This window comes from Acipenser ruthenus, chromosome 42, assembly GCF_902713425.1.
Source record: "Acipenser ruthenus chromosome 42, fAciRut3.2 maternal haplotype, whole genome shotgun sequence".
Taxonomy (NCBI): Eukaryota; Metazoa; Chordata; class Actinopteri; order Acipenseriformes; family Acipenseridae; genus Acipenser; species Acipenser ruthenus.
The window spans coordinates 9,569,110-9,582,975 of record NC_081230.1 but is presented as its reverse complement, the minus strand read 5'-3'; the positions used below and the strand labels follow the sequence as shown (position 1 = coordinate 9,582,975).

The following is a 13,866-nucleotide window of genomic DNA, read 5'->3' as shown; positions in this document are numbered from 1 at the left end:
TGCTGAACTTGTCAGTTTGCTGACGTTACTCAGCAAGAAAGCTGCTATAATTTCCCCCCGTTTCTCAGCAGTGATGGGTATGCTAGACACAAACAGCAAGATAATGATGCTCTTTGCCTTTGAATGTTCAGAGATTATAAACACAGTTTCTGTTTACTTGTGTTTATCTGTTGCCTGTTAACAGGTTTATTTACAGATTTATTTATTTATTTTTATTTTTTTTTGCACATGGGCAGAAGCGATGTTATTTTTTTTACACTGTTTAAAAAATGAACTGATCTGTTCTTTGTGGTATTGCCTAACAGCAACTCTGCGCAAATCAACTCATTCACAGATGGGGCTCTATTGCAACACAGTAAGTTTCGTTCTTTCTTTCAATCAGAAACCCCAGTTATGGATCAATACAAACCCCTCCCTCCCCTCTAGCGCTCCTCCCTTCCACCCAGTACCAGTCCCAGTCAGTCTTTGCAAACACAAAGGCTCTCAGATTGCTAAATGCTGTGTCGCCAACACGGTCACCTGCCTTCTAATTAAGAGCTTAAGTGCTGGGAGCACTGGGCTATTCCAGGCTCAGCTTGCAGAGAGGGACTCCCCCCGGCCCAGTCTCTACCCTGGCAGGGAGGGTGGGAAGAGAAGGACGGGGCGGGGGGTACATTATTTTGGTGGAAAGCCCAGCAGGGAGTGGGCAGGGAAACTAAAAGCCCTATAATAATATAAAAAAATAAAGGACCCCATGTTGTCATAAAAATGTAATACAAAAACACGCTTTAAACGCAGTGAGTGATCAGGGTTAGCTGTATAGTCCAGTCACAGTGAGCAGGGTTAGCTGTATAGTCCAGTCACAGTGAGCAGGATTAGCTGTATAGTCCAGTCACAGTGAGCAGGGTTAGCTGTATAGTCCAGCAGTCACAGTGAGCAGGGTTAGCTGTATAGTCCAGTCACAGTGAGCAGGGTTAGCTGTATAGTCCCGCAGTCACAGTGAGCAGGGTTAGTGTGTTTCACAGTCCAGACGGTGTCATCAATGTCAATGGTCATTGAAGACTAATATCTAGGACCACATTACTAGGCAAAAATATCGGATCACGATTGCCATGGGCTATTTCAGTAGAACTGACTGAAAAGCCTGCACTGAAACCTAAGGTTTTGATGTGTTTGCCTGCGGTGCGGCGCAGCGAGTAAGCCTTAATGCAGACACGCAGCACAGAGGTAATGATAGATTAACCCAGAGAAGACCCTCAGCGTCTGCGCCGAGTCTGGCCCTGGCTCCATCATGTGTGTTCAATTGCAGCTGCTCCGGGCTCTCGTTTGAGCCGAGCTGGCTTTAATCTATGGATGCTGTTCTTTGCTGATTCAATTAGCTGTTCCTCTTCTATGTAGGAAATGTCATGTCATGCTGTTTTTCCACGCAGGGGGTGTACACGCCAGGCTTCTTTACTGAACCGTGGGACAAGCAGTCCAGCATCCCCCTGCAAAACTGTGAGAGCTGGGGGACGCTACACATGTGGAGAAGTTTACCATGGTAAATTTGCAAGCTCATTTTGCTCTTTTCCCATGGTAATGCTATGCATTTACCAAAGTTTGCCATGGGTTGCCATTTATTTTTAAATACGCTTTACCATCCTTCTCTGTGCTTCACAATGTGCTTACCCGTGGTTTACCGTGCTTTCACTGTGCTTTACTGCACTTTGTTGTTATTTTACTATGGAAAACTTTTATAAGGGTTTACCATAGTTTTGTTTTTTTTTAATATGCTTTTGCCAGACCTCTCTGTGCTTTACAATGCTTACCTCTGCTTTACCAGACCTCTCTGTGCTTTACAGTGCTTCCCTGTGCTTTACCAGACCTCTCTGTGCTTTACAATGCTTCCCTATGCTTTACCAGACCTCTCTGTGCTTTACAATGCTTCCCTATGCTTTACCAGACCTCTCTGTGCTTTACAATGCTTCCCTATGCTTTACCAGACCTCTCTGTGCTTTACAATGCTTCCCTATGCTTTACCAGACCTCTCTGTGCTTTACAATGCTTACCTCTGCTTTATTCACTGTGCTTTATCACACTTTGCTATGCTCGGATACAAAAAAAAAAAAAAAAAATTGATCTGATTTTTTTCATTTCCATGGGTTTTGGATGTGGTTTCAGGATTTCATTCTACGTTGTTTCTATAATTCATTTAGACCTCAGCTCTCGCATTCTTTTTTGGAAAAAACGTTGAATTCGGTTTTTAAAAGCTATTCAAACTCTATGGGGTTGGAGAACTTTGCAAAAACATGTGTGCATTATTCAGAACATGGTGCAATTACACAAGCAGTACCTGATGGGTTTTCTAAATTATTAAAACGGCAAAAAGTGCCAGTTATAGTTACTAAACTAGAAATGAACACAGGCTTTACCAGGCATGGAGGGGCAGTTTAGCTTAGACTCTGAGTATTTAGAGGAGGGGGCCTTTCTCTAGGTGTTTAATTACAGCTTCCCCCCTCCCAGCTGCATGAGTCAGTGCTGTGGTGACCTCGCAGAGCAGTGTTTATGAAAACACAACGGGTCGTCATGGCAGCGGGGGAGATGTCATAATATAGGCAACATCGGGACTCCCTTTGCTTCACAGAACCGTTTGCATGTTTCTAAGTGTTGGGTGGCTACCACTATTCATAGTGGGTGCGTTCAGTAACCGAGCGGCTCAGAGCGAGTTTTTCCTCTCACTCGGATCACGGATGAAATCCGCTCTGCAGCTCTGAGCTGCTCAGGGGGGAGCGGGACTGAACGTGCCGGGAAGTGGGTTCTTTCACTGAGCTGTTCTGAGCGGCTCACTCACTTAACACACCCACTGAGAGAGGCTGAGAGGCAGGTAGGAGGAGAGTAGGGGGCCTGCAGCAGCCACGGACACACAGACAGGCTTTTCGTGTCTAGAGAGAGGATCTGCCCGGCTTAGCATCTCCTCCTTAACCCTCATTACTGTGACGTCCCATCCCACACTGCAAGCAGGGGAGGGGGGCTCTCATTCATTCCCAGTCTGGGACCCCCTGGGTGGGGAGGGCTGTCTGATTAGCGGGGAGTCTGATTAAGAGCTTTGTCTTTTGTGAAAGAGACTCAAGAGTATTATTCAGACAGACCTATTCATCTGAGGATGCAATTGGGAAGCTATTTGCCTTCCAACAGGCAATCGGATACACCAGTCTGGAAATACCGTATTACATCTCACACAAAAGACGATTCTGTGTTTTAATTTATTTATTTATTTCAGTGGTGGGTGTGATAATCATTTATAAGTGCAGGAAATCAAGGCTAAAAATGTTTCCCAAATTATAACAATAATGGATTATGTGTTCCAACCTGACTTCAGACAGGGCATCACTGTCTCCTCTGTCAGTAGGAGTGAAAAGGTCTGCCTCTTGCTAGCACTGAAGAGAGTGTGAGGGGATCAGTCTGTGCAGCTCAGGAGAGGCCCTGTCTGAAGCCTTACTTAGTGGGACAGTTGGAAGCTGTTACAAAGAGGGGCTCATTGTAAATACCCCTCAAAATATTGTATATGTATTCATAATGAAAATACTGCTGTGTTTCAACCTCTCTCATAAAAACAGGACTGGCTCGCAAGCCCCACACGTACCGGAGCCAAATTCCGTTCCCCGAACAATTAAAGAAAATAAAGATAAAACGAGAGGAGGCCGGCCCTCTCTGGATGAAAGCACAAGGCACGTTCTCTTAATTGGTCATTGCCTCATTAGCGTCACTTTCCTGGCTCGGTCAGTCTCAACGGCCTTCATCACAGAGATCTTGGTCTCTCATTACCCCCTCTCCCCAGGGGGGGTGGGGTCATTGCACAGGGAGTAATGAACAATCCCAAAACAATAAGTGGCTTCTCTTTGAACTGCCCGTCCCGCAGGTCAGATTGAAGGAACGGTGCGGAGCGTTTATTCAGCGTTCTTTTGAAGGGATTTTGAGGGGCAACAATGACAATGGATTTAGCTGCCAAGGCTCTCTCAGCTCGGTGTCTCGTTGGGATTACAGGACTATTGTTAGGCTGCTGAGCGTTGATCCAGGTGCTGAGGGCTGGGCGCTATCAGCATCAACAATCAGACCTTCATCAAAGAGGGTTTTTTTTTTCAGTGTGAATATTACAGGTTAACAGGGTTCTGTCTCCCTCTTGCATTTAAGAATGTAAAACAGAAACATGAGAAAATGCTCGAGCGAGAGGAGGCCGTTCAGCCCATCGGCTATCGTCCGGGTCCGAGCAGCTGATTGATCTCAGAACTTTGTGAAGTCGGGTCTTACAGGACCCCAGTGATTCAGCATCGACAATGTGGCTTGGAAACCCGTTCCATCCCCTCCCCACTCTCTGTGTGAAGAAGTGTCTAACTTGCCCTCCAGAAGCCGCAGACGAGCTCCAGCTGTGAAACCCCCCCCCCCCACCACCACCACAATGAGTGGATGAGTCAGCTAACTCTACTTGGGATACCCCAGCGCTAGAGAGTCTGCTTCTAAATATATAAACACAATATTGCAAGTGGGGACACACACAGCCAAATTAGGACAGGCTGAGGACCGATCAGCCTACCTCAGCAGTGAGTAAGAGTAGTGAGCAACTGCAGAATGTTCAGGTCTGAGTAACTAGAGCGGAGTGTTCCAGAACACCCTCAGCATTCCAAACACGGAACTCAGAATTCAGAATGCAATCAGATTAGTTTCCGTGAGAAACTTCTTTTCCCATTTGAAAAAGAAAACAACACCAACACACTGCTGTTTCCTATAGGGGGAAGCTTCAAAGCATTCCACCACAAGAGCTAATTTGCAGCACTTTTACTAAACATGGTTTACAGCTAATTTGCAGAAGTGTGTTTTTTTTATTTGTTTATTTATACTGACATTGTTGTGCAGGATCTGCCCTTTCTCTTATATTCTTGTTTGTTTTGAATATTACCTGCTCTAAATGGCAGTCAGTAAATCTAGAAACAGAACGCATACAGAAATGGAAGAAAATTCATTTTCGTTGAAAAATGTTGGTGTCAAAAACAAGCTTATATTTCTATAGTGCTGTTCGTAAAACAGTAAATCCAAAAACAAGAGAGGAGGGAGGTGAACCTGATATAAATCTCATCGTCACTTAAACGAATTGAACACTGATTGACGTTGTAATTAAAATATTAAAGAGATTAACGACAAGAGGCTCGGAACACGCAAGACCAGAGAACGGAGGACTGAGGTCAGGTGTGAGTCTGTGATGTGAGGAGGAACGGAGATCCAGAGTCTGGGTGCAAGGCAGCAAGACGTTACCCCCCACAAAGTGTGCACCCCACAAGGGGGGGGGGGGGGGTGGCTGTGCTGTGAGGAGGGGTCTGGGCAGGGAGCAGTGCTCTGTGATGTGTCTACGAGGTGGGCTTCTCAAGTCTGTAATTCAGTCTAACTCTCGCCCCGCTGCTTGATTTATCATCCCTGATAAGAGACTCCGTCCGCAGTCTGGTTCACAGTCTGTCATCCAGGGAATTCTTTGAGGTGATGTCACTGCACTGCAGGGAGCTGGTCATTCCTGAACACACAATACCCTCGGGCAAGTTTACCCTGGTATATTTTTCACAGTCATAAAATTTTCCATGTTTTTCTTAATATACATCCCCATACCTGTTCTTTGCAAGGCTTACATGTGCTTTACAATTATTTAATTGTGCTTTATTACACTTGGCTGTGCTTTTAATGTGGGAAAATGTGATAAGGGTTAGTTTATCATTGTTTGTTTTTTTAATGTGCTTCGTCATACCTCTCCTCTCTGTGCTTTACCATGCTTCCACTGTGCTTGATTACACTTGGCCTTGCTTTGACTGTGGGAAACTATTATAATGGTACTGCTGAACTCCCAGCCTGGTAAATGAATACTAACTGCTGTCCCAAATGCTCTCTGCGCTGCCAGGGAAGCAGAGTGCTCCAAAAACTATTACTAACTTTTTTGAGGCTGAGCAAAATATCATATAAGTATTTATAATACAAATCATTCAGCTGACTTATTAACTGAGACAGTCTGCTTTCAGAGTTGTGCCTGGAATCTCGCTGCTTATTCTCAGGAGCAACAGTACCGACCAAGCAAGAAGCCTTAGACAGCAGTTCCACTTTGTGCTCCTAAAAAGGCTGTGTTTCTCCGTCCCAGTGGCCGCAGCGCAGTAATTAATGAGCCGAGTGAAATGCTAAACCGTTATTTCACTTTGCAGGATCCCCTGCTCCCGTGCCCGCTGTGTGCAATCGGCACACACGATGACATCACCCCCTGGGGTAACCGACCTTGCTTTTGTGTTCCTCTCTCTGTTTGCTCAAGTGTCTGGCGGTGGTTAATATTTGTCAGATTGATCTGAATGAGTTATATATCTATAGGGGATGCTTGAGCTGCAGACCACCCACCAGGCCCCTCTACCTGGGTTCAAGCTTGGCGGTGTTCAGTAGATTTGCACAGTAATTCAGCATTTTTTTCCCATGGCTACACGATGCATTGGTTTGCCATTGTTTTGAATATACTTTACCATACCTCTCTGAGCTTTACAATGCTCTCGCTATGCTTTATAACACTTTGAGCTGCTTTTACTATAGGAAGCTTGTATTAGGTCCATGCTTCAACTTTCAGTGTTACTGTAAGTCTTACTTTTATAATGCTGGTAATCATTTGGCGTGGCCCTTGTTGCAATTATTCCAATACAGTGTGTTTTTGTGTGTCTCTGTGATGCCAAAGTGCTTTCTCTTTAGCTCAAGAACTTTTCTTCAGTTTCACTTGCCTGCTGTAGATACATGTAACACAGGCTAGATCCGCCAAAATGATCTGCCACTTTGTCAACACACTAGCTGTGGGCTAGATAAGGCTGACACTTATAATATAAAGACACTTCAGATGATCTAGGCATATAAAATTGATTAACTCAGGCAGAAACACCTTAACACAGGTAAAAGTAAATAATAATAATAATAATAATAGATAGGTAGATACTGTAGATAGATAGATAGATTTTTTATTTTTTAAATAAGAACCATTCTGAACAATTTCAAACGTCCAATAACACAAGGAAACAGAAACAAAAAAAAACTGAAAGCATTTAATTTGAAGCTATTTGTTCTTTGGGTTAGAAGCAAGCTGTCCTTTGTATTTAGCAATTAATATTGACCGTCCCTGCAGTGCACTGCAATTAGCGTGTGTGTGTTTTATAACGTTTGTGTATTTAGATACAGAGAAACTAATTAGATCTTTTGAGATTATGAACATTCACTACATTCACTAATGGAAACGGAGCGACTCGGTTTTAATTAATGGACAGAATGGCTTGGGGGGCGGGGCTGTGCTATCTCTGCAGAATCTCCAGAAGTAGCTCGCTCATAAACGACTGTTTACTGACCTGTCTAAACAACATGACGTAGTCGTGATGCTGCTATCGAATGAGATACGGCAGGACAAACGGCATACCGTGCATAGACTGCAAAATAAAAACGCACCATTCCGTTGAAATAAACAATAGCCTGGAGCAAGAAATATGTAAATTCTGCTAATATTATTTCGTTTTTGTAACACTTGTATGATAGTGACAGTTAACGTGAACAAAAAAAAAAAAACATAGAAGTATATCATAGTAAAAGCATAGCAAAGTTTAATAAAGCATAGGGAAGCATTGCAAAGAATAGCGAGGTATGGAAAAGCATAGGGAAGCATTGTAAAGAATAGCGAGGTATGGTAAAGCATAGGGAAGCATTGTAAAGAATAGCGAGGTATGTTAAAGCATAGGGAAACACTGCAAAGAATAGCGAGGTCTGGTAAAGCATAGGGAAACATTGCAAAGAATAGCGAGGTATGGTAAAGCATAGGGAAACACTGCAAAGAATAGCGAGGTATGTTAAAGCATATGGAAACATTGTAAAGAATAGCGAGGTATGGTAAAGCATAGGGAAACACTGCAAAGAATAGCGAGGTATGGTATTATTATTAAATAATAAAAAGTATTATTAAAGCATAGTAATAAACATGGCAAGCAGGGTAAACTACGGGGAATGCAAAGGAAAAAGCAAAACTTATACAAGGGAAGCGTGCCTAATAAAGTGAATTTAATCCAATAATTAAAAAATAATAATCCGTCCATTCATAATGCGATATATCCGAAAAATATCTAAAATAGCAGTCACTGTAAAGCACTTAATTAAAAAGACTTTAGTTTCATGTAAAGTAATCTTTTCTAAGTAATCTATTACTAAGTAATAATAATTAAATTATATTTTTTTAAAAAAACACGGAATGATTTAATAATAATAAAGCTATTTTTTTGTGAATTAGAAAGTTTAAGCCCCGCCTATTTTTTGGGGGGCCCACCCCTCTCTGTCTGCTCCAGTACTAGAGTGCGAGAGAGAGTGCGGGACGAGAGTTTGCGAGTTAGTCAGTCAGTGCTTGACTGGGGGAGACATGAAACAATTTTAGTGAGAGAGGAACTTCGCAAAACTTATTGTGCGCCTCTTTCTGTGGTGTATAAATATATGTTCAACATCTTATCAATGGCTAGTTCTGGATTATTAAACAGAGCGACGGGGGAACGCGCAGACAGCCCGCAACTTTGTAAAAAGTTGATTTTCTTCATAAACTCTTCTCTTCCCAGCATGTTGTTATTACCGTGCTCCCTGGCTGCCCTGTTGCTGGTCTTAGCACCGCTGTGCTCTGGGCTTAATTTGGACGTGGAGACACCGACGCTCTTCAGCGGACCTAACGGGAGCTACTTCGGGTTTTCAGTGGAGTTTTATCTCCCGGGTTCCTCAAGGTCAGTGCCCCGTTTTTGAGTTTCTGTTTACATATGCGTGCAATTTTAAAGTTGACTTTCTTTATTTGGGAGGGACGGGGGGCGACGGAAAGAATGAAATAGCAGAGTTCTGGGTGAGTAATTGATTCCCCCCCCCCCCCCCCTTCCTCACTCAGTTGTCGAGAATTTATTTAGCGTGCGATTTGCGACAAGACGCATTCAAAATATACTTTTTTTTCTGTTTGAGAATTTTCGGCTCCATCGATACAAAGGCATTATTTTAATAGCACGGATCCCCAATAACTTAAGAATTTATTTTTAAGCAAAGTTTTTAAAAAAAAAATCTGTTTTATTAGTCTTTTTGTAGTTTTCGTGGATTTTTTGTAATTTATATATTAGTTGCTTAAAGACAAACCTGTTCATTTTGAAACAATTTAGTATTTAAGTTCAGTTCTCAAAAGTTGTTAAACTTTTACTTATCTTTTATTCAAAACCAATGTTCCTTTTTTTTATCACGTTTACTAATTTGACTCCCCCCACCCATTCTTATCACTTTTTCATTATATTCTCCACTTTGTCATTCATGTTACATCAAAAGTTGAATTGCCCGTATTTGAACAAACGATGTATTGTCCTAAACGCAGCCAAGCAAATTGAACGCAAGTCTTAAAGGGGTCGCGTCCCTTCAAAATATAGTCGGCCGACTTCACATTTACCTGTCGTGCCTGCGTATATATACATAATATCAAAACTGACCATTCTAATAATAAATAGGTATTTGGTTTGGGTAAAGAATAGCCGTGTATTGCACAACAGAAACAGATAGCAGGATCTCTTGCTGTCGCTTTTCACACATTGAGTTTCGACCACCGTCTAGTTTATTCATGCATTTAGGAAATGTGGGGAGCTTGTATTGTCTAAAACTTAGTCCATTTATCCCTAGTAATTCTGTGCAGGTTACACTGCGCACCCATTCAATAGGTCTGGTCTGTCTGAAGTGACGGTTCATCTTTATGTAGTCCTGTTGATTTGGTATGTTTGTATTTTCTTTATCATGAAGCTGCTGTGTAACTGATGGCTATGATTGTAAGGGCAGCCAGGACGTCCCTGCTGCTTTTCATTCCAACCTGAGCTCTCAATTACTCAACTAAACCCTTCATTGAACAGATAATGTTATAGTTGTTAAAGTTGGAATGAAAACCAGCAGACACTGGGGGCTCCAGGGTTAGGAAGTCCTGGTCCAAGCCCTGCTCTGTACAACTCCAGTAGTTAGTCTCTGCATGAGCTGTTCCTGGTATTGTTAGTGTATTATTTATACTTTATTATTATTATTATTATTATTATTTATTTCTTAGCAGACGCCCTTATCCAGGGCGACTTACAATTGTTACAAGATATCACATTATACATTATTTCACATTATACAGATGTCACATTATTTTTACATACAATTACCCATTTATACAGTTGGGTTTTTACTGGAGCAATCTAGGTAAAGTACCTTGCTCAAGGGTACAACAGCAGTGTCCCCCACTGGGGATTGAACCCACAACCCTCCGGTCCAGAGTCCAGAGCCCTCACCACTACTCCACACTGCTGCCCCGATTCAGGACTACTGCTGGGGGAATTGGTCCCTGTGCTCTGGTCTGGGTTCTACCACTCAAGGAAGATTTACAGCAGTGCTTAAGCTCCATTCTGCTTGATGCTACTAAACATACTTCTGCATATGGAGCCACTCAAACCACTGCTCTTTCATAGCTGCTGTGAATAGACCCCACTCACTATTGTCTGAGCACACAATGGCGTGAACGTCACTTTAATACAGCTTCCTTGTTCAGACATATGTTTTTTTTTTTTTGTTTTCTTTTGAAGATTTGCAAGCGAGTGTGTTGCAATTGGTCTCTGGTGGTTTTCTCCCTGTGTGTGTGAAGTCACTGGAAAGACGGGGAGAGACAGGGCAGAACCCCTTGCACAATACCTCCACACCTTTCTTCATTCTGCACAGCCCTGCATCACAGCTGAGCAGCACCAGTACTGTGCTCCAGCTGGCAATGAGACCCCCACTGCTGAGCACAACTCCAGAGCCCTCGTCATACCAAGCCGCGCCAGCGCATGCTGCCTACACTCGGTGGTTTTAAATTTAAGCTTTTGTCCAAATTATTGCAGGGGTTGGAAATGCAACTCCCATTGCATAGCTCCATTCCCTGGTTTCGCTATGAGTTCAATAATAATACACCTGAGCTTCTTACCTGTACACACTGTGGATAATCAATCTTGTCGTAGTAAAACCTGGAATGGGTGAAGATACTATGCAATAGGAGTCTTATTTCCATCCCTGTGGTGATGTAACCCCCCCCCCCCCCCCAACCAAAAGGCTTCCTTTTCCGCCAGCTGTTTAAAGGTAAACTGAAGTTGTAGTTCTAGCCTCTGCGTTTAGACGCTGTCTTCCTGCACAGTCCAGACACTCGCACAATAAGAGCTGAGCTGCTAAACTCATCCAGATCCCAGCTGACTTGTGAGCAACACGAGAGGGAGGAGGGAGGGAGTCGGTGAGAGGCTGTGCCTGGGCGTCCGCTGTAGGGTCCCTGCTATTGCAGTGCGCTCTGCAGGGAGCCGACTGGCTTTCTGTCCTTGTTGCACTGTTCCAGTGTGGTGATTTCTAATGGCACGAGTGCAATAGAGTGGGGTGCAGTGAGGTGAGGCAATTCCTGTTTCTCGATTTCCAATTCCCATTCCCTTTTAATCAATTCCAACACCATTGGCAGTGTTCTGTTAAAGTGAGCTGCTCACAGTGGCAACAAATTACTTCAGTTGAAGTCGCTGTTTGTTAGTCAGTTAAATTGGCTTCAAACGACAGCAACTGAACTATCGTGACAATGAAGTCTCCAATATCAATTCTGATTCCTGCGATGGAATTGGAATTGGAATTGGGGGGGGGGGGGGGGATTGATTAAGAAGGAATTGGGAAAACAGGGTTGAGACCTACCCTGGTGGTGAGGCTGTGGAATGGATAACTTATCCATATTGTTGATGGTAATTTAAATCTTCATGAAAACAAAAACGCCTCCCGTACGGATTACATCATCCAAACCTTTTTATTTATTTATTTATTTAACCTTCGTCAATCCAGAAAGCACACCGGGGGAATTTATCCTCTTTGTTTATGGCTACCCGGACTCTCCCGCTTTTTGATTTTATTTGTTATTTTTTTCACATGACTTCCAGACGGGTGTTATCTGGGTAGACGTGCTTTCGATCCAGAGCGTTGCTGTTATTGATCAGTCTGCACGGATGCGCCTGGCCTGTGCCAAGCCTGGCAGCTTGTCAGCTTCCCTCGATCCTTCTCTGTGACTCGACCGTGGCAGGGATTCGGTGGGCTGGCTCCGAACCGCGCTGGCAGGGATGGAAATGAGAAGCAGTCCAGCGTGAGCTTCAGACAAACCCGAGCTTGTAACCAAGGCACGCTGGCTAATGTAAGAGTGAGTCGCATCAAATGTGGTTTTAATAGCTAAATATTGGAAGAGCCCAGCACCACTCAGAACGATTGCGAGCACCATCAAATAGCAAGAGAAGTGTAAACGTGGAAAGGATCAAAATGCTGTGCTGCGGGAGTCTTCTTGTAGGTAAAACCATGAACCGGTATCCCTGTGAAACGGTGGAAGATGTAGTAAAGCGGACACCAGAAAGCTAGCATTATTAATCGTGATTGTGGAACACCACATTTTCAAATACTTAAGCAGGACACACAAACACACCCCTCTCCTCTCTGTGGCTTATCAGAGTGGAGCAGGAGGAGGCTAGCAAGGAGATAACGAGCTTGTTTACAGGTCTGAACACTGTGCAATCAGCCCTGACCTGGTTATACAGCAGAACACATGCACACACGTTCAAGACCACTGAGCCTGCACAAGCTTTATTGACACACACACACACACACACACACACACACACACACACACACACACGCATTACTTTGCAGTAGTATATAGATTTAGCTGAGCGGCTGTGAAGTATTGAAGTTGTCAGCTTATTCACACGATTAGGTTTTAAATAGGTTTTGTCTGTGAATGTGGTGCAGGTTTATAGGTAGCAGCGGTGAGTGCGTGTCGGTTTGTCTCGCAAAGCGACACAGTGGCAAGGCTGAGCAGCTGACGTTAACCAAGCCAATAAAATCCTTGTTTTTCTTTTCGGATGAAGTTAGGAGCGTACGACAGACGTAACCCTGAAGGAATGCGGCACAAATGTTATTTTTTTTTTTAGCAGGACGGGGCCACTTGAATAAGTAGTTGAACTGTAGAAATACACATGCTGCACGCAGTCTGTATGTGTGTGTGTGTGTATTATATATATATATATATATATAATGGAAGTGATTAAACCTCAAGCTATGGAATTTAACAGGAAAATCAATAAAACGGTGTGTATTTTTAAACCCTGAATGTGCTGGCCGGGTGATTTTTAGCAGTTTCCACAGGCATGTCTGGACAATGGGAGTCATTGTGTGAGGCTGTAAAAGTTTCCATGTGATGCCCGAGTCGCGTCTGATCCAAGGGGCTGCTCCGCTCCCTGCCGGGCCCAGCCGCTCACTCTGCACCCTGGGCTGTGATCTCCGCTCCAGCCTGCTGGTTTATCAGTGTGACCCCGGGAAGGGTCATCACAGCTCCGAGACACTCCAGAGAGCTGCAGATTCCCCACCACGCTAGGGAGAGCTCGCAACTCACGCTGTTAGTCTTTAGGATGTTTCCCTAAACCGTTGCAAAGTGTAGCACTTATACCAGAGGTGTCCAAAGCTGTCCCTTCCACTGTCTCCTGTTCTGTTCCCAGTCCTGTTCTAAATTGATTAATTGAACCGATTAAACCCCCCTCCAGACCCTGAAGTCGTTCATGGTCTCATTTTGCCTGTTAAACCAGAGTGGATTGGACACCCCTGGTTTATACAGTAGTGTGTGCTGTGCAAGGTTGTCTCTTCCATGCTTATGTAGAGTCCTTTACAATACACACATCTTGTGCACATGTAGCCTCATCTACATTTATGTTGTAGGGCATCATGAAAAGGTACGTTCATCATTGAATTGGCATTCCTAAATTTAGCACAACTGAGCGTTTTTTTTTTTTTTAATAGGTTTGG

General features: G+C 43.6%; 1 protein-coding gene across 1 annotated transcript in view; it reads left to right on the top strand.

Annotated features, from left to right (window-relative positions):
* Nucleotides 1–8,361: 8,361 nt before the first annotated feature.
* The window catches only part of LOC117401124 (integrin alpha-5), a 41,502-nt gene continuing 35,997 nt past the window's right edge, over nucleotides 8,362–13,866 (top strand). Inside the window, exon 1 of the mRNA XM_059011367.1 lies at nucleotides 8,362–8,759. Coding sequence (XP_058867350.1) covers nucleotides 8,482–8,759 — 278 coding nt within the window. The 5' untranslated portion in view covers nucleotides 8,362–8,481. The remainder of the gene's footprint in view (nucleotides 8,760–13,866) is intronic.